This window comes from Lepidochelys kempii, chromosome 3 (genome assembly GCF_965140285.1).
Source record: "Lepidochelys kempii isolate rLepKem1 chromosome 3, rLepKem1.hap1, whole genome shotgun sequence".
Taxonomy (NCBI): Eukaryota; Metazoa; Chordata; order Testudines; family Cheloniidae; genus Lepidochelys; species Lepidochelys kempii.
In genome coordinates, this window is record NC_136382.1 from 45,891,388 (window position 1) to 45,912,077 (window position 20,690).

Sequence of the window (20,690 nt, forward strand, 5' to 3'; positions counted from 1 at the left end):
GTAGTCTTTTAAAGCCATCTTTGTGGTCTCCCAGACCATGGCTTCTGGGGGCTGGAGAGGCCTCAGTGTAACTTAGCCCCTAAGTTACAGCAGCCTCTCTGAAAAAAGAAAAGGAGTACTTGTGGCACCTTAGAGACTAACCAATTTATTAGAGCATAAGCTTTCGTGAGCTACAGCTCACTTCCTCAGATGCATATCATGGAAACTGCAGCAGGCTTTATATATACACAGAGAATATGAAACAATACCTATTCCCACCCCACTGTCCTGCTGGTAATAGCTTATCTAAAGTGATCATCAGGTGGGCCATTTCCAGCACAAATCCAGGTTTTCTCACCCTCCACCCCCCCTGTGCTATGTGCCACAGTGCTGCCTGGGATCTCTGCAGTGTGGCATGCTGGGGCCTTACCCTCCATAAGCCTCTGTTACCCTAACCCCTGCCCCAATACACCCACTATGGCTACCTTTTGCAGTGCCTGTGCTGGGGCAATCCTTTCATAGCTAGATATGGGGCTTTTTGGGACTTCTTTACATGGCTCTAGCCCTTGCCCTGGGTGTAGAGTGGCCACAGTGGATCTGACTCTTAGTGTTTTACAGATATATAATCTAACTATTGATTGCACCAGTATTTTTGCTATCCACCATATTCTCCTAATGCCTTCCGTGACATTGCCCACAGGAAATATGCCCCATGCTGGTAGTAAACAGGACCATATCACCTGGATCCAGGTTGATATGGACTTTATTGGAGGGATGTATTTGAGTGCCTAATATGAAAATGAAAAGTCCAGAAGCTGGATTTATTTTTTTAGGAAATTGTATTAAGCTGATGAAGTTTCCAAGAGCTATTGACACTAACAGCTTATGTGAATTTGGCAAAAATAAAATGGAAAATCTTTTGGCTAAAAAAAAATGAAATTTAATTATCTTAGATATGAACATTAAAAATCTTCTTTCCAGTCATTAGGATAGCAATAAGTACAGACATAATCAGCAGGTGCTACCATTAGCAAGTTAAGTGTTTGGTACGATGCATTGTACGTTTCTAGTTAAGGTGCAGCAGGACTGAGTTAATAGCTTTTCACATTGGCTAATCTTCAGCTATCACTCATATTTATCACCACCATTTCAGCACACCACCTCACTCTTTACACTGTTTTTTTTTGTTTACTTTGTTATTCCTCTATGCTTGACTGTTTAATTTCTTTTGTATTCTATAATTGTTTACTTTTGAACTATTATATGCCTGTGTAATTTACAGCAGTGTTTCCTAAATCTCAGGTATAATAAATATAAATCTTTTCAAAAATATTTTTCATAACTGTGGCTAGCGCTTGTCTGTTTTCAACACAAATATTTTTTTTGGTCCTGTTTCTGTATATGTGTAGAATCATAGAAGCATAAAGTCAGATGCAAGGGTCAATCTAGTCTAATCTCTTTCCAAGTTGCAGGTTTTGTTGAATCTAAACCATCCAAGATGGATGGCTATTCAGCCTCTTTTTGAAAACCTGCAATGAAAGAGCTTCCATGACTTCCCTAGGCAGTGTGTTTCATTGTCTTACTTTTCTTACAGTTAGAATTTTTTTTTATGTACTCTAAATCTCCTATGTTGTAGTTTGAACCCATTGCCTCTTGTTCTGTGCTCTGTGGCAAGAGAACAACTTTTCTTCATCTTTTTAATGGCAGCCTCTCGAGTATTTGAAGACCACTATCATGTCCTCCCTTAATCTCCTCTTTCCAAAGTAAACATACCTAGTTCCTTCAACCTTTGCTCATTTGGCTTGCATTCCATCCCTTTTATCAATTTTGTTGCTTGCCTCTGGATCTTTTCTAGTTTCTCTAAATTGGTGACCGAAATTGGACACAGTACCTTAGCTGAAGCCTAACCAGCATCATGTAGAGCGACACTATCCCCTCCCGTGACTTGTATGCTATGCCTCTGTTAATGCAACCCAAAATTGCATTTTTTTTTAAATTTTGTTTTGCATCAGCATCGTGTTGTTGACTCATGCTGAGGTTGTGATCCTCTACAACTCCCAGATCCTTCTCAGCAGTTATCCCCCATTCTGTATTTGTGCATTTGGTTTTTCTTCCCTAAGTGTAACACCTTACATTTGTCTTTGTTGAATTTCATTTTGTCATCTGTAGCCCAGTTCTCCAATTTATCAAGATCCCTCTGAATTTTAGCTCTATCCTCCAAAGTGTTTGCAGCGCCTCCCTCTCCAGTTTTGTCTCATCTGCAGATTTGATCAGTATGCTCTCTATTCCTACATCCAGATAATTAATAAAAATGTTAAATAACACCAGATCCAGAACTGATCCCTGTGGAACCCCACTTGAGACCTCCTTCCAAATTGCCATCATTTACTCCTAAGGGCATTCTGTGCCAAAAAATTAAAAATTCTGCAAGTTTTATTTGTCAATAAATAAATGCAGAGGCTCCAGCATGGCAGTGGGGAGCACAGGCCACTGGCTGTAGGAAGGTGGGAGATTACCCTGCGGCAACCCCACCCTGGGGACACAGACTCAGTGTGAGGCTGCACCCGACCCTGACACAGCACAAGGCCTAGGCCTGTCCCAGAAACACCCTGAGGCCCTGCCCCTCTACACCAGGTGTGGGGCAGGCAGACTCAACCAGGCAGGATCCAAGTGTGGAAGGGGCTCAGTGTGGTGGGATCCAAGTGCAGGGCGAGAGGATTCTGTGTGGGACAGTTTGGGTGTAGGCAGTTCAGTGGGGGGGATCTGGATGCACAGAGGCTCGTTGCGGGGGTTCCATGTGCAGGGGCAATGGGACTCTGCAGGGGCTTGCAGGTGAAAGTGGTTCGGGCTTCCGCGGAGGGGTCTGGGTGCTGGGGGAGTGGGGCTTGTTGGAATGGTGGTCTGGGTGCATCTATTTGGGGGTCTGGCTGGGGGTCTGCATGTGGGGGCACAGGGTGGTGTAGGGGGCTGGGGCTCATCAGGGTGGGGGTTTGAGTGCAGGGAGCTCAGTGGGGGGTGGTCTGGGTACAGGGGTTGGGGTCTGAAGGCAGGAAGTCTGAGTGAAGGGGGGCTCCAGATGCAGGGTTGAGGTTCAGTGGGGTGAGGTTCAGGTATGGAGGGCTAGGAGAGTTCTGTGTGTATGGGGTGAGCCCATCTGGGTATGGGAGGTCCAGATGCACGGGGCTCGGGTGGATGCGGGAGCAGCTCCCCGCACAGTGACCCCTCTCCCCACAGCTGAGGAGCGATGGGGGCAGGAAGCAGGGGAGATGCTGAGCTTCCTGCAGCTGGAGGAGGTTTCTGGAGGTGGGTCTGATACAGCCCCAGCCACTCTTTGCAGGGGAAGAGGAAGTCCCATCCTCTCCTGCCTCCAGCTGAGCCAATCCCAGCTCAGGGTAGGAGCCACCTCTCTGCCAGCTGCCTGAAATGGTGTAACTGCGCTGCTAGGGTGTGGTGCGTGACTGCTCTTGCAACTTCCCTTTGCATCCCTGTCAGTGGTGCAGAATTCCCCCAGGAGTAATCGTTCCATGAACAGTGACTCTTTGTTTGAGGTTGTGTAACAAATTATGTGGCCATTCAATGGTAGTTCCATCAAGCCCATGTTTCTCCAGCTTGTTTATCAGAATGTCATGTAGGACTGTATCAAAAGCATTGCTGAAGTCCAAATATATTATGTCCACCACATTCCTCCTATCTACCAAAACAATTACATTGTCAAAGAAGGAAATCAAGCTGGTTTGGCGTGATTTGTTCTTGGTAAATCCATGCTGGCTGCTAGTGATCGCCCCTTCAGTTATTGGCAAATTGAATGTACCGATATATACATTTCTAAAAATTCTATTTCTGTGTTAGTGTATTTATTTCTCAAAAGCTGAACTGTGGTTAGTCTCTCTTCTTTGGAATTTCCTTTAAGTTTTTATTGTCTATTTCAAACTCTGAAAACTGTCTTTTAATGGCTTTTCTGTGTCCTTGTCGCATTTCTTTTAAAAATAATATATTTAATTAACGCAGGATAGGAACAAAGCATTTAAGCAAAAGGAAAAATGTGAATGTATTTACAACATTGATAGTTATAACTCACTGTATAATCTGAAGCCAAATTGTTTATTTAAAGCCCATTCACATCAAAGAATGAAAATGCATTCTTGCTGCAAAGTAAAAGCCATTAGTCTAGTAAAATAATTCCAAGGAACTCTCCTCTTCTTATAGTGGATGAATTACTTAACTATACAATGGAGAACTATTCTGCACTGGTAGGGGAATTTATACTGTGGGTCTGTTCTTTCTCTAATTGTGATTCATTAATAAGTAAGATGCAGCGAGGCTTTCAGTCACCTCTTGAGCCTGTGCTACAAGCCTTAAGCTGATTTACAGTATCTTAAGCATTCTCAACTATGTACATGATTCAAAGGAAAGTAGTTGTGGGGAGGGGTCAGCAAACTTGGGGTTGTGGAATGGCATGGGGAAATATTAGAGGAGACACTGTTGGTCTCCTGTGGATCAATAGATTTGCAGGAAAAATTCTAGAACACAGATTTATTTAAAACAATATGAATCAGACAAATATTTTCAAACAGACCTTACAAACTGTTTTGTTACTGTGGGTAGTATATGTAATATAGTACTAAGCAGATCTGCTTGCCTTCAGTTTTTGGAAAACTTATTTTAGGTATATCTGTTTCTTGGGTAGACAGGTTGATGCTATATGCTTCAGAAAGATGAATAAGTACTTTGCCACAATTTTCTATGTTAAATAAAAGCATAGACTTGCTAAGAGAATGAATATATTCTGTATCTTGGTAATATACCTAATTTTCTTCTAATGATTGGTTACCAGCTTGAAGGTATAACTCAAAGTATGGTAGCTGTACAATGGCATTGGACTGAAGTTTTTATAAACCAATTTGAAGTATTAATCATTATCACCAGCTGAAACTAGTATTACAGAACCATCTTGTTTGCACCGTCTCTTGCCCAGGCACCACATTGGTGGTTTTACTCTTGTATCTTAACAAATGGTTGTCACAAGGGGGTTCCAAGGATCTGTCCCTCCTTTTATAATAGATTCTACGTTTTCCCCCAAGAAATAATTTTTTGTCCATATAAGTGATTGTTAACATATTTGGATGGGCCCATTGGAGCATTTGTTTATGCTTCAGAGAAGGGCAGATGGCAGAAAGTTTTTGTGCAGTTTTTAGCGGTTGCCTTCCCTGATGCCGAAGTGCATCACTTGTGATATGCCTGAACATCACTGTCCTTGGAATCATGTGACATGTAATCTGTTCAGAGCTCTTATTTCCAGCAACATGCAGCAGGCCTGCGAACTAGTGTCTTAATCCTGATTTACTTTGTGTCTTTAGTGGAATCTCTTACAACTTAGTTTCTGTGGGAAAAAGTTTTTTTCATATTTTTGACTGTTTTCTTGTTCTTCCTTTTCAAAATCTCTAGCCAACAAGAACATTAGTCATGACAAGCATGTCCTCTGAGTAAGTACTAGATATTTTTGTGATTTTCTATTCTGTGTAAATTTTGAACTTGTTTTCAGCCTTGGCTTTCACATACTGTATTAAATTTATTTGTAGGTTATCCATGAAATATATTTCCTTCTGTTGACTGGCATGCATATGCTTAAATACATGGTGTTAATCTGTAGACTAGAGCATGGGTTCTCAACCTGGGATACGCGTACTCTTGGGGTACGCAGAGGTCTTCCAAGGGGTACATCAGCTCATCTGTATATTTGCCTAGTTTTACAGCAGGCAACATAAAAAGTACTAGCGAGGCCAGTACAAACTAAAGTGTCACACAGACAGTGGCTTGTTTATGCTGTTCTATATAATATACTATACACTCAAATGTAAGTACAGTATTTATATTCCAGTTGATATATATTAGAATTATATGGTAAAAATGAGAAAATAAGCAATTTTTCAGTAGTGTGTTGTGACGCTTTTGTATTTTTAGGTGTGATTTTGTAAGCAAGTAATTTTTAAGTGAGGTGAAACTTGGGGTACAATAGGCAAATCAGACTCCTGAACGGGGTACAATACTCTGGAAAGGTTGCGAGCCACTGAACTAGAGCACATGTTATACTTGTGCTACTCAGCACTTAACGGTAATAAAACTACAGTGAAAACTTCAATTTGAAATAAATTGGGAGTTTTGGGAAGGAAATGGAGGATTATACAGTAAATAGCATGGACTATTTACCTGTGTCTTTGGTTTTGTCATTATATATTTGAATTGTTTTTGTAAAGAACATCATAACTGCCTGAAACATCAATTTAAATGTTTTATTTTACATAAATAGCTGCTAAAGTAGTATTTCTTTTAGGGTTTTTTAGACACTTGGTTACAAAGGTTGGATATTAGGAAAAACTTTTTCACTAGGAGGGTGGTGAAACACTGGAATACGTTACCTAGGGAGGTGGTAGAATCTCCTTCCTTAGAGGTTTTTAAGGTCAGGCTTGACAGAGCTCTGGCTGGGATGATTTAGTTGGGGATTGGTCCTGCTTTAAGCAGGGGGTTGGACTAGATGACCTCCTGAGGTCCCTTCCAACCCTGATATTCTATGATAAAGCATTAAAAGCCAGATGCCACTGCATATTTGTGGAAGAGTTAGTATTTTTCTGGCATACTCTTTTTATTCTCCTTAAACTCCTACAAAATAAAGATCATCCGACAAAAACAAAGTCCTATATCTTATGCTAAATTCCTTTAGGAAAAAAAGAAGAGTTATTTGTACCACCCGCATGTCTGTTTCAGGTTTGAAAACATTTGATAATCCATGATGGTTATATAAAGATGAATACTTTAAAAATGCACTTTTCTAAAGCATTTCTTTAAAGATAGCTTCTAACCGTGTTTCTGTCAATTTTTCCACTTTCATTATAAAATAATAGTTCAGGAAGCAGAAAAACTTAAAATATATTTTTAGTTTTATCTTCTTAATGCTTCATGAAACTCGACACATAACACCCATCCATTTTAGATCATCAGTGCACTTCACAAGCCTTATATTTAATTGCACAACGTGACATCCCCTATAAGGTTGGTAAATATGATCACCGTGTTACAGATGAGACAAATGAAGCACAGGGAGGTTGTGATTTGTCCAAAAACACAGAAAAAGTCTTGGCAGAGCTGGAAAAATAACGCAGGTCTCGTGGCCATATTGCAAAACCATCCTTTCTCACATTAAATGTAATCTTCTTGCACGGATCCTCCTTTTATATATATTACTAAATCTGCTTAATATTTGAGTATTATTGCGCTCACTTAGTTTATGTTATGGTATGTTATATGGCTAATGGTAACCAACTTTGTCCCTCAAAAGTCTGCTTTCTACTTTGAGCTGACTGCATTCAGAGTATAGAGAGCACATTATAGGTTGTGTTCCCCAGTATATGGGTGGGGCAGACTACCTCTGGAAAGAGAAGGAAATGCATCCCTCTAGAGAGAGAGAGAGAAACCATTGGCCAAGAACCTGTTCTGTCTGAGTAGGAGCCAGGGCTACAGAAATGGGTCAGTGGAATTTAAGTAAATATAGGGTGTGAGATGAGTGGTGTCTTGACATTGTTTTCCTCTTATAAGAGCATAGCATCACCCGCTGGCCGGCAGCAATACCTAGCCATATTGTGCTTCATGGAATTGCAAACCCATAAATCTGCATGTAGTAGGTTTGTAGTTTATTGAAATGCGAATTGGCTAGTTTCTATTTAAACTATGATCTTAGAGCTATTTCAGTTCAGATTCATATTGTAAGACCTTTCCTCTCATTCCAGAGCATATCTCATATAGCTACCAAAAAGAGCCAAGATAAACTGCGTGTGTAAAACCTACTCCCTGAGCATATAGTCCAGGTAGGGTCAGCATCCCTGTGGGTTCAAAGTTGCCATGCCCATCAAACACAATATCTGTCTAAAACACTCTTTGCAGGATAAAGGAAGCATAAATATATCCAGTGAAAAATAAGACTAAGATGATCACAAATGAGGGGCTAAACTTAGGCTCCTAAGTATATATTCAGGCAGTTAAATAAGTTAAAAACAGTTCTGCGCTTGGCATCTCCTTCAGTGGGAAGTCAATTTGCTAAGCTATTTGTTTTCTTTAAATCTCATTTTAAAAGCTTTTGCTGTCTCTCTGAAGAATCCTTTTAGGATCTTCTTAGAGTTCTGTGCACTCTTTGTTTTAGCCAGTTTATTTTGGGAGCTTTTTTTATTGAGTTACTTTCTGCAGAGAGAAATGTGGATGGAATGAAAAAAATGCCCCACAAGCTATAAGAGATGTCCTGAACATGCTTTCAAGATGGCATTGATTGACTCATGAGCTCTGCCTATTTTTCCTGAGAAGATCAGTATTGCACTAGATGGGTAAATCTGCTCCAGGCTGTTTCTTAATTACTTGATCTTGAGTAGAGGTGTTTCTGAGCTTCCTCTCAAGCTCCCAGAAGTCAGGTGTGTGGGCAGAAAAGACATTGGAATCAAGCTTTTTGTTACAGCACTGCAGCAGTAAATAGTTCTCATACATCATCTTTCCTCAAGGGATACCAAGATCTCAGTGGTCACATGATGATGTATTTGTGTACTTCAATGTTCATATCATAGATAATATACTTAGAACTCTAGTTACAGGTGGACATTCAGTATTTTACATGGGAATTGTATCTGGTGGCAACAATTTGTAGTACTAGTGAGCTTCATGCTCTGGTGATTGAACCAACATACAGTAATTTTTCTGATGGTTTTGAGGTGTCTACACAGTAGGGACAAAACTTTAAAATTAGGTATTTGAGTTTGAGACACCTAGTTTAATATTTAGGCTAAATGTTGCCTGATGTTTGGAGGTGGTTGACAACTGGAATTTCCCAGTGAAATCTGTTAAGCAAAAGTTTTGTCTGAATTTTTACATTACTTTTTATACAGTAACTATTAAGGTGTATACATAAAACATTTAATATTGAGTTCTATTGATTGTGGATTCCCCGCCCCCCCCCCCTTCTGTGTTTTGGCAGGAAGCAGTGTGCAATAATTCAGGTGGTGAATAAACTGGGAGGCTTTTTGTTTTCGGATGATGTATGTGAAACGACTACTCATGTGGTTACAGGGAGTCCTCGTCGCACCTTGAATGTAATGCTGGGAATTGCCCGGGGCTGCTGGATTGTGTGTTACGAATGGGTAAGAGAGAGATCTGAATTTCACAATAAAGTAAATCAAGTTTGTTTGTTCAGCATTAGCTAAGATATAACATCCCTATAAAAAACTTGCCATAAGCAATAGCATCTTCATTATTCTTTTGCATTAAATAGAATACTGTTCTGAAACATGTACAGTCAAACCTCGCAATAATACGATAACGCGAATTCGGATATAACACAATCATAAGTTGGCTCCCCTTTAAGGCCGTAATACTGTTCGCGTTTTGCTGGAATACTTTTTTTATGACATTTATAAATAAACTGTGTTCTTCCATTATGGATATTCCAGTTTGCAAACACAAGTCATTTTCTGCCCAAGAGGAATTGTATGCCTTGGATCAACTAAAGAAGGGCAAACAATAAACTCAGCTTGCTAGAGATCTAGGAATTAGCAAGTCCACTCTGCGAGGGTGGAAAAAAGAAGAAAAGCTCCGTAGCCTACCCTGCATTCTTGAAGAGGAAACTGGTTTACAGCGTAAAAAGGTCAAGTTTGCTAGTGATGAAAGCCTAGATTCAGCCTTGTACCAATGGTTTGTCCAGGCTCACTCAGAAGGAGTTCCCATTTCTGGCTCTATTCTGAAAGCTCAAGCAGAGAAATTTTGATCGCCTTATCAATGGAAATGAATCCAAATTTAAGGTGAGTAACGGCTGGCTGGACAGATTCAAGAAAAGGCACACTATAAGCCAAGTTCTTGTTTCTGGGGAAATCTGCTCAGCTGTTAAAGAGGCTGCTGATTCCTACCCAACTGAGCTTAAAAAGTTGCTGGAGGAAGGTTGCTACACAGCCGATCAAGTTTACAACTGTGACAAGACTGGTTTATGCTTTAAGATGTTACTCGATCGCACCCTCGCAACCAGGACTAATAGTCACAAATGAGAAGGCTTTAAGCAGAGGAAGGACCGAGTCACTCTCTTGTTTTGCGTCAACAAGTCTGGCAGCCACAAAGTCAGACCTCTGATGATCGGAAAAGCTGGGTCTCCCAGATTTTTCATCATGTTAATATGAAGGCCCTTCCCTTTGAATACACCAACAGCAAGAATACATGGATAAATAGCTCCATATTTCAAGACTGGTTCCATAAAACTTTCGTGCCAGCAGTTTGGGCTCATTTGCAAAAACTCAAGCAGGAGCCAAAAAGCTCTCCTTCTGCTGGATAATTGCCCTGCCCACCCCCCAGCGGAAAATCTTGTAAGTCGTGACGGCAAGATTAAAGTCTCTTATCTCCCGAAGAACACTACATCAGAAATCCAGCCACTGGACCAAGGCATCATATCGGTATTTAAGCAAAACTATCGTTGCACAATGATCAAGCGGATGGTAGCAGATAACTCCTCCATTGACACGTCACTGGCATCACACAACTTGAAAGAAGTCTGTCACCTTGGCGGGAAAGCCAGAGTTGCTATCTCTGCACGTTGGATTGAACGATGCTGGATAAAGGGTCTTGGTCCAGCTTTTCTGTCATCTACACACAATGATGGTAATGATGACGAGCCTGAATTTACAAGGTTCATTGAAGACGACATTTAGCCGAAGAAGCACTCGGAGAATATGAGCACAGTCGTCATGATATCCTCAACTCGTTTTCAGAAGATGACATCTGCCCCATATATGAACACATCTCAGATGGCAAAATTGTTGCAAATGTCAGTGGGAAGAATGAAGCTGCACCACCAGAGCCTGAAACCAGTGGCGCTAATGATGACTACGATGACCATGATGGCACCTCAACTTCCCCACCAAAAGTGTCAGAGGCAGTAAAGCACCTAGAAGCTAGTTTGAGGTCGCTGGAAATTCAAGACTTGGACAGCGTCACAATCCTCCAACTCAGAAGCATTCTTGACTTTGCTAGAAGCCAACGGTCCACGGCAAATAAGCAGACCGCACTAGATAGCTTTTTTAAGAAGTGATGAAATTTAAAATTATGGACTCATGCAAGCAGATTGACTTTGCACTCTGTGCAATGATTAGTTTAGTAGATTTCACAGGTTTCTTTCATGTACATGTAATTAAATTACTACTTTTGTGTTTAAAACACGCTAGGATAACCGTTGTTTTTTTTACAAGACTTTAAATGACGGGCTTGAAATGGTAAATTTTTGTGACCCTGCTATGAAGCGACCCCACATTTATCGTGATCGAATTTTTTGTACCCCAATTATTGCATTATAGCAGGGTTTCACTGTAGCTCTATTTTTGCAAATATTGAATACACAAGGATTATCATAAGGTTTTTTTTAGTATTTCTAAAGTGTTATTGAAACATCTGTTAAGGGAATCTATTTTTAGATAAAACAGTTTCTTCCTTTTTATGATCTACAAAAAGGAAGACGAAGATTGGAAAATGTGCTTTATGAAAACCTTGTATACAAACAACTATGTAGTCTAAGGGTGTGCATAATGATTGCTTTGAATATGCGCTCTTGGTCAATTTCTTGTATTCTTATATATATTTAAAATGTAATAGTTTTTATTGTTTCAAGTATATCAATCATGTTGTTGCCTTATAACCAAGAACAGAGGACCAATGTCATAGGGCCAGATTTCTAAAGGTAATTAGGCACCTAAAGCAGCAGATATGTACCCAGGCACCTTTGAAAATCCCAATAAGTTCCTAACTTCCATGAAATCAATGGGAGTTAGGTGCGTAGGTGTTTGAAAATCCTACTAGGCCAGTGGCTCTCAACGTTTCCAGACTACTGTACCCCATTCAGGAATCTGATTTGTCTTGCATACCCCAAGTTTCACCTCGCTTGAAAACTACTTGCTTACAAAATCAGACCTAAAAATACAGAAGTGTCTCAGCACTCTTACTAAAAAATTACTTACTTTCTCATTTTTACCATATAATTCTAAAATAAATCAATTGGAATATAAATATTGTACACCTCTACCCCGATATAACGCGTTCCTCGGGAGCCAAAAAAATCTTACTGTCTTATAGGTGAGACTGGGTTATATCTGGGTAGGGAGAGGAACCACTCTCTGCCCTGGCTCACCTCCACTCCACCTCTACCTCCTCCCCTGAGCACGCCACCACCACTCCGCTTCTCTCCCCCTCCCTCCCTCCCTCCCAGGCTTGCTGCGCCAATCAGCTGATTGGCATGGCAAGCCTGAGAGGGAGAAGAAGCCAAGCTGTGGCTCTCTCATGGGAGGAGGTGGAGGTGGAACGGAGGCAAGCTGGGGGGAGGCGGGCAGCAAGTAAGGGGTTGGGGTGCAGAGGAACTGCTTGGGGTAACCTGAATTCGGATATAATGAGGTAAAGCAGCCCTGCTCCCCGGAGCGCTGCTTTACCATGTTATATCCAAATTTGCGTTATATTGGACCGCATTATATCGGGGTAGAGGTGTACCTACATTTAGTGTATAGTATATAGAGCGATATAAACAAGTCCATTGTCTGTTTGAAATTTTAATTTGTTCTGACTTTACTAGTGCTTTTTATGTAGCCTATTGTAAAACTAGGCAAATATCTATATGAGTTGATGTACCCCGTGGAAGACTTCTGTGTACCCCCCGGGTACGTGTACCCCGGGTTGAGAACCACTGCACTAGGCAACTAGCTGATATTTTAAGTGCCTAATACTTTAAAAAATCTGGCCCATAATCATAGGTGCTGGAACTTGGGGTGCTGCCACATGACTGATTTGAAGTTGTTTCCATTACCTACTGGGTTTACAGTTTTGGTTCTGCGGGGTGTAAGCATCACCCACTATAAAAAATTGTTCCAGCACCCCTACCCATAGTCTTGTATAATTTAATACATAAAGATATCTTAACAGTATATCTCTATAGGGTGCAGTTTTCATGAAAGGATGCAATGAACATGAAAATTATATATTTCCATCTGAAAATTGCTTCAAATAACTAAGATTATAAACAAATCTTAGTGATTTTTCCTGTTCTTTGTGTAGTTGACAATATTTACGTAGAATCAATTTCTCTGTTTTGTCGAATGTCAGTTGCACATCTCATGTAATATTCTATGTCGAGCTCCAACAGAGCATTAACTAGGAACAAAGCCAAAAGTATTGCTTGATTAGGAATAATCCACATAGGATCATATTAAGCTCAACACTTTTACCCTTTGGGCCAACTTTATCCATACTATAATGCCAGTGAAGTGAATGGAATAGATTAGGGATTAATTTGTTCATTTAAGTATTATTGGACCAAATCTTTAAGCTGTCTTCACTCACTTTTTTTTTTACTGAGTTGATGTGTGGGCAACACGCTCACTGAAGTAAGTAGGAGTTGTGGATGAGTAGGATATAGGCAAGTGCGATAGATGCTATGGAGTCATGGAATATATATGCAAAGACTATTGTATTAAGTTTGTTATATGTATCTTTGTGGGCTTGCTTGTGATTGTATTCCTGACTAATGGGTCAGATAACATATGCTTCCTGCAGGAACTAATCTCCAGTACTTAAACAATGCAGGTAACAAGTCTTTTTGAAGTTTTGCCCCTTTGGGAAAATAGCACACAGATGGGTTTGACGCTTAGTTCAAAGGCTTTGGCAGACAAAGGACTTGAAAATAGATCTGGAGAGAGCGTCATGGACACAATCTGAAAACTGACATGCATAAAACTCAGTGCAGCAGAACTAGACCTTGACGGAGGATCTGAATTATTTTAGAACCTGTTAGTGTCTGCAGGTGGTAGGTGAGTGACCACCGTGTAAGCTAGCCTGTGTATGAGCTGTTTGTTGTTTTTAAGATACATTTACTCTAATATTTTTGTTCTGAATAAATAGTACTTTGTTTCTGAAAGCTGCCAGGACACTGGTTAACTCTGCCATTGCCCTAGAGAGAATAATGAACAGAGTTCAACAGAGCTCAACTGAGTTCACATCTGCTGAGGTGAACACAATGAATTGCAGGAGTCTGCAGCCTGAGACTGTGGTCTGAAGTGAGAGAATCATGGGATTCTATCCTGAGAAAGGTGTCAGGCCTTCAGCTGCCCCCTAGCTTGGGTGGCTTCCAGGAAGCCACAAGAGGGTCAGAGGTACAGGTAACTCAGGAATTTAAACTGCAAGGATAACAGGCATTAGTTTAATATTAATCACTAATTTATTTAATATTTAGATTCCTTTAACTGTGAATATTATAATATCATTTTGCTTTAACTGTCATCCAATCACTAAAAAAAGATTTTGGAGTCTGCAGAACTGCAGACGTTAAGTGCCAGTGGTCACTAGGAACTCTCCATATCAAAGGGTTCATAAACACTGTTTTCTAATGGATCTGAATAAAGTATTCCATCTGTCACTAAGACCCTGAAATGAATTATTTCAAAAAAGGAAAAGCCTAATTAAGGGCACCTGTTATCTGACAGGTCCTTTGTCTCATTTCTAATTTTGTCATCAACATCAATTTACCATTATTTCACCCAAATTATTCATGACTCAACACCCTTATCAGAGGAGAGGAGATAGTTGAAGCCATACATATTTATATGAAAGTTCATCTGTCTTCCATGACCACAAGGAATACTGTAGAAAATTAGTTAGAGGAAATTCAGTAATGCAGAACATAGTCTGTCTTTTCCAATAATGCTAAAATAATGAATCCATAAAATGCTTTAACTTAAATCTTAATATTACTACTCTCAGTGGTAGAACATTTCAGATTGGACACTGGAAATAATTTATCATTTAGTTTTAGTATATAGAGTTGCTTTAAAAAGAGAATTAATTATAGAGACTTAGTAGTGATATTTAGGTTGCCTAATACTTTGCATTAAAAGGTTCTTTTGACCTTTTTGAGAAGCTTTAACATCTCCATTGTTTGCCACAGGCCTTTGAAAATCAGCAATGGAATTGAGGTTCAGCAAAGGAAGTGCCTTTTCTTTGGGAATTCCATACAAAAAATCTAGGTTAAAAAAACATTATTTAGGTTTCAAAATCAAACACACAAATGTTGGGGAATGCCAGATTTACAGTTGGCGAAGCAACCTTAATTCAATCCCCTTGTGCACATGTATTGAGATACGTTCTTTGATTACATGAGGGCATACTATTTTTCCCCTACAGGTGGATTTTTTTTTTGGTATGTAATTTAGAGAATAGATGCAGCATGGTACATTTTCCATATTATCCCACCAAAGTGCTTCAACCAGGTTTTGGAGGTTCAATTGATAGTCTAGACTCACTAACTTACTTAATCATTGATTACTAGTAAAAATGCCAATGATACTGATGCTTTGTGTGATATGGATTGTTCCCCAATAGGAACTGAAACCACAAACTTACTTTACATAGATCAGTGTTGTTTTGTTTCAAATTCTAGAATATAATTATAGAATATAATTCTCTTTGCCAGAAGCTGAGAATGGGGATGGATCACTTGATGATTATCTGTTCTGTTCATTCCCTCTCGAGCACCTGGCATTGGCCACTGTCGGAAGACAGGATACTGGGCTAGATGGACCTTTGGTCTGACCCAGTATGGTCATTCTTAAATTCTTAGGTTCAGTAAATGACTTCTGGTCATTTAAGTATGTTCCATAACGACAGATGCTTAGACAACATCATCATTTCCTCATACATCACTCTGAACGCAAGACATGTCATTAATCAGCATGACCATGTGGGCTTTTGTGTGTTACTGTTTAACAATGCTATAATACAACATGACAGTAATAAAGGAGTAAATATTAAGTAATAAATGAAGCTGTACAAACTAATGAATGGCATAACTAGTGCTTAAGCAGTGAATTTTTTTCTGGGGCAAAACTCTTTTGACATGAAAAACATGCACTAAAATCCCTTCCATGCTAGGTTGGGAAGATTTCAGGAACAAGAAGTACTGAAGTGCCAAAGGTTTTATGCAACAGATGGATTATATTTGCTGTAATCATAATCAAAGAAATTATCTCAGGCCAGATACTCAGATACAGGAAACACACTTGAAATAAGTGTTGCTTTAACATACTTTGTAAGTTAAATCTTCTACTATACTTGAAAATATTATGAACTTTTCTCTTTTAGTATAATTTAAACACTTCAAATATATTCTGTAATTCTGCAACTTTCTTTAGCTTCTTATACATAAAAACATAAATTATTGTACAACGAATTTTGCGTTATTGCTCGCAGGTCAAAAGAAACTAGTTAACTCAAAGATGCTAATATATTTAATTGTTCCTTTTCATTTTGTACTGTCAAAGTTACTTGGACTAATGTCCCTACGTCAGTTGTCTTTACAGAAAATATTTGGAAGTAGCTTATTTTGTTGTATTTTCTGAGTGCTGTTTTGAAAACTTATTGGATGAAATCCTGGTTCTGTTAAAGTTAGTGGCAAAACTCCCATTGACTTAGTAGAGACAGGATCTTGCCCACTGTGTTTATGAAAACTCTGAACGTTTCAGTGACAGAGAAGTTATTTACCTCTGTGACCTGTTCATGGACTCTGTATCTAGTTTCCTACTTTAACAGAAAATTAGATACTGTGACTTTGCACTCCAGTCCAAAACCATGATAGACAGATGAGCTATAATCCATTTTATATTCAGATGAACAAAATTAGTGTCTAAACTAAATTGTGTAACTACTGTAAGGATGGATTTAGGGTTTAACTGTAAAATTGGATTTCATTTTGAAAACCAATTACCCAAACCTAACTAATCTTTTAGATTTATCTATTAATCTAGTTGATTGGTTGGTGTTTACTCTTGGTCAAAATATCTTTGTGGTTACAGCATTGACATGCTGCACACGTTGTAGTTCATGGTACATCTGTTCCTGCTGTTCCTATCTGTAGAGGAACCAATTCTCATTTAATATATCTGAAATGTCTAAGGAAGTGCTGTGTGAAATACTACAATTTTCTCAGCTCAGCTGAATTTGAATTGCCAAACATTTTTCAAGCGATATATCTCAGACTAATGATGTCAAATGAAGCTGTAAATCTAAAGCTAACTGATATCTTAATGTTTATGTTTTAAGTGATATTAAATAAGAATGGCTTCCTTATTAGATGTTATCCTTTGTTCTACTTTGAGACATTACAATCTCTTGTCTGAAAAAAAATTACAGCATATGTTGAGGCTAAATACAATACTGCATTATTACATATTTGGCATGATTTTTAAAAGAATAGACCATGCAAATTATACGACACAGTAATGACTTCTTTATTTTGGCATTTAACACATTAACTTTGGGTGCTACAGATCATAATTGCTAACTGTACTAAAAAAACAGTGTTGCAGTATCCAACGTCCAAATATTTTTTTTAAAAGGTAAACATTATTTCTTTGGATTTCTGTAATAACAGACAAGTGTTCTAGGCTCCCTTCCCACTTACCAACAAGAATAAAATATAATTAAATAGCAGTTTATCCTCTCCAACATGCAGAAAAATTGACTTGCCCAACAATATATAATTTTCCTCTTGCATTGCAGGTCTCATCCCACCCTCTGTAGCAATCCGTGCAAACAGTTGTGGCATGTTCCGAAAGTCAGCAGCTCCTTCAGACTGAGAACTGCACATATTATACTTGATGATTAAGAGCCTGCAAAAGTTCATTTAAAAAACACAAAAGCTATTTTTAGTAACAGAAAATGGGCAAAAGAGCTCCTAAAACTGCCTTACTATAAAAAGTATTGCTGTTCTTTGAGTGGTAGTTTGTATTGTGTTCCACGGAGGGTTTTTGCAGAGAATTTGAAAATCATGTCCATTGGTCCGCTCATGCGCCTGACTCTCTTCCGAGGCAATAAAGCACAGGGCAGACTGACCACATCTCCAGTTACTTCTAACCGCTGCATGGTCCAGGTTGGAGCCTTCTGTGTCCTCATCTGACACAGTTCTAAAAAGCACAGTTGTAAATAGTTTTTGCAGTTTTAACTGTAGTTTTACTAGTTTTATTTCTTTCCTAGTTTTACTAGTTAGTAGTTTTAATGTCACTTTCAAGTAGACTTCAGGGATTTTCGTCCCCTCGCCTAGCCCTCGTGTCAGTACTGGACTATGCCCAGAACTTCAGGCTCAACATTTGCTGCTCCTGCCCCTATACCAATGCTGCCTCTACTGCCTGGGAGAAGCTCACATCACGGCCAGGTGCAGTATTTCCCAGCCATGCCTGAGAAGGCCAGGCACTTTGTCTCCAGAAGTATCTTATGGAAGTGGCCATGAAACTGCATTCAGTCTCAGGACAGGGAACCCTCCATGTATATTGGACTGATTCAGCGAGGAGTGTGCCTCCCCCTACTGCATCTGATTCTGGTGTTGGTAGAACCAACCCCACTGACCCCATGGTGGGGCCTAGTCAGGAGATTAGGAAGAACTCTCATAAGCATGATACTTAGTCTTCCTCAAAGTCGAGCAAAATGAATGTTCCCTCCACCAGCATGACCCAAGGGGATGGAACACATTCCAAGTCCCACAGGCACAAGAAGATCCATAAACAATGGGATCCAGCACTTTCAGGGGATTAACCATTAACATTATTGGCTAAATACAATTTCCTGAATTACACTGTCACAATGGGATCATGTCTGTTTCTAGGCCCATGTCGAAGAAGGGAAACTCATAGTGAGAATTACCCTCCAGTCTGCAGTAGATGCAGCTGATACCTTTTCCAGACCCATGGCTACAACTATTATGGTGTGGAGGGCATCTTGGCTTCAAGTTTATAGTTTTCCTAGGGAGGATTAGAACACCATCAAGTACCTCCCCTTTGATGAATCCCATCTCTTCAACCAGAAGACAGCTGAATCGTTACATACCCTGAAAGACTGCAGGGCTACTCTTGGTTCATTCCTGCCCCGAAATGAAAGTTTCACCACCTGTTGTCCATCCACTGGTACAGGTCTCCCTAATTTTACCAACAGAGACCTTACAAACCCCCTTGCAAACATCAAAAGGTGCAGAGGTCTCGCTTCCTGACCCTCCCTTCACAGGCCTTCGTGTCTCAAACCTAACCCCAAGAGGTATTTTTGATGCAGTTCAAGAGCCACCAACCACTGAGCCTAACACCTTATGACCTTCCCACTCCCTTTGGGGGTTGTTTAGCATTCTCTTTCCATGCTTGGAGTGCAAAAACAAAGGAAAAATGGGTGTGAATGTCCTCTCTCATGGCTATACCATTGAATTTGTAATGCTACATCCTCAAAAATAAATAAATAAATCACTCTCCGTCCCCCTTCAGGGACCACTCTTGGGCAAGAATACTGTCATGAAAGGTGAACACTTTATTACAATGAGGAGCAATAGAATGCATTCCTCTAGAATATCAAGGAACTGAGTTCTAGTCAATTTACTTCCTCAGACCCAAGTAAAAGGGAGATTGGAGAGCAATCCTCGATCTCTGCCACCTCGGTCACTTAATCTGCAAATTCAGGTTTCACATAGTCATCCTTGCAGAGATAACTCTAGCCTTAGAAAAAGGCATGTGGTTCATGGCTCTCGATATGAAGGATGCTTACTTCCATGTTGATATTCACCCCGCTGATAGATGTTTTCTCAGGTTTATTGTGGGTGCTAACCATTTCCAATACAGGGTACTTTCCTTCAGGATAGCTACCGCTGCCAGTGTCTTCATCAAAGTATTTTCAGTAGTAGCAGCTCGTGTCGGATGTTAGTCTCCTTGTTTTCCTACCCTTGATGAGTCGCTCCTAACTGCCAGGTCCCATCAGGAAGCTCACGTGTCAATCTCTCTGTTACTTAGCCTCCTTTCTTCACTGGGAGTCAGCTTCAACATCGAGAATCATGAACAACCCCTATGTACCAGCCAGGCCTTGCTTGTCTCTTCTGGGCCACATGGCTTCGTGCACTTAGGTGACCCCCTTCCCGAGGCTTCACCTCCGCTGCCTTCAGACATGGCTTCGTTCCATGTACTTTTCGAATTGTCATCTGTGATAGACCCAGGCCAGTTGGGTACAACAAAGTAGTAGAAGGCAGATATACTGGCCACTGGATTAGCAGTTTTCTGTTCTCTGACTGACCAGAGCAGGGGCTGCTCCAAGCTAATGAGACCACCTGACTCCAATTAACCTGCAAAGAGTCAGGTGAGGCCATTAAGGTAATGTGAACACCTAATTAAGTCCCTTCTGTTACTATAAAAGGGCTCACTCCAGTCAGGCTGAAGAGAGCCAGGGAGCCAGAGGAGAGGAAGTGCGGCTAAAGGGCTGGTTAATGAAGACACCCTTAAGCTATCAGTAAGGGAGCCCTAAGGTAAGGGTGAAGAAGAGAGAAGCGGAAGAGCTGTGGGGAAGTGGCCCAGGGAAATGTAGCAACTCTGGCAGTGAAAGGTTGGCTGCCAACAGCTGCTACCATTAGGGTGCCTCGGCCAGAACCTAGGGTAGACGGAGGGCCTGGGTTCCCCCAACCTGCCACCTCAGACACATCTCCTGGGAGGGGAAGACAGGCCTCTGTCAGGACAGTGGGCTAAACTGTTCTGAAATAAGCCCCTAGGGACAACAGACTGTGGGAGTTCTCTCACCAACTTCCTTGCTGGCTTATGATGAAAAGGGTTCAGTAGACTGTAACCTTGGCCCTAGAGAGAGAAGGGCTACAT

At 40.3% G+C, this 20,690-nt stretch overlaps 1 protein-coding gene across 6 annotated transcripts in view; it reads left to right on the plus strand.

The window, feature by feature from the left end:
* MCPH1 (microcephalin 1) overlaps nucleotides 1–20,690 on the plus strand; it is a 231,812-nt gene that overhangs the window by 55,623 nt on the left and 155,499 nt on the right. For 5 of the 6 annotated variants that reach the window (XM_073336219.1, XM_073336231.1, XM_078852081.1 and 2 more), the window contains 2 exons: nucleotides 5,425–5,462; nucleotides 8,990–9,152. In XM_073336219.1, the coding sequence (XP_073192320.1) occupies nucleotides 5,425–5,462; nucleotides 8,990–9,152 (201 nt within the window). Of the gene's footprint in view, nucleotides 1–5,424; nucleotides 5,463–8,989; nucleotides 9,153–15,954; nucleotides 16,104–20,690 lie in introns of those variants that run through there. The other variant, XM_073336229.1, reaches the window with a different exon arrangement.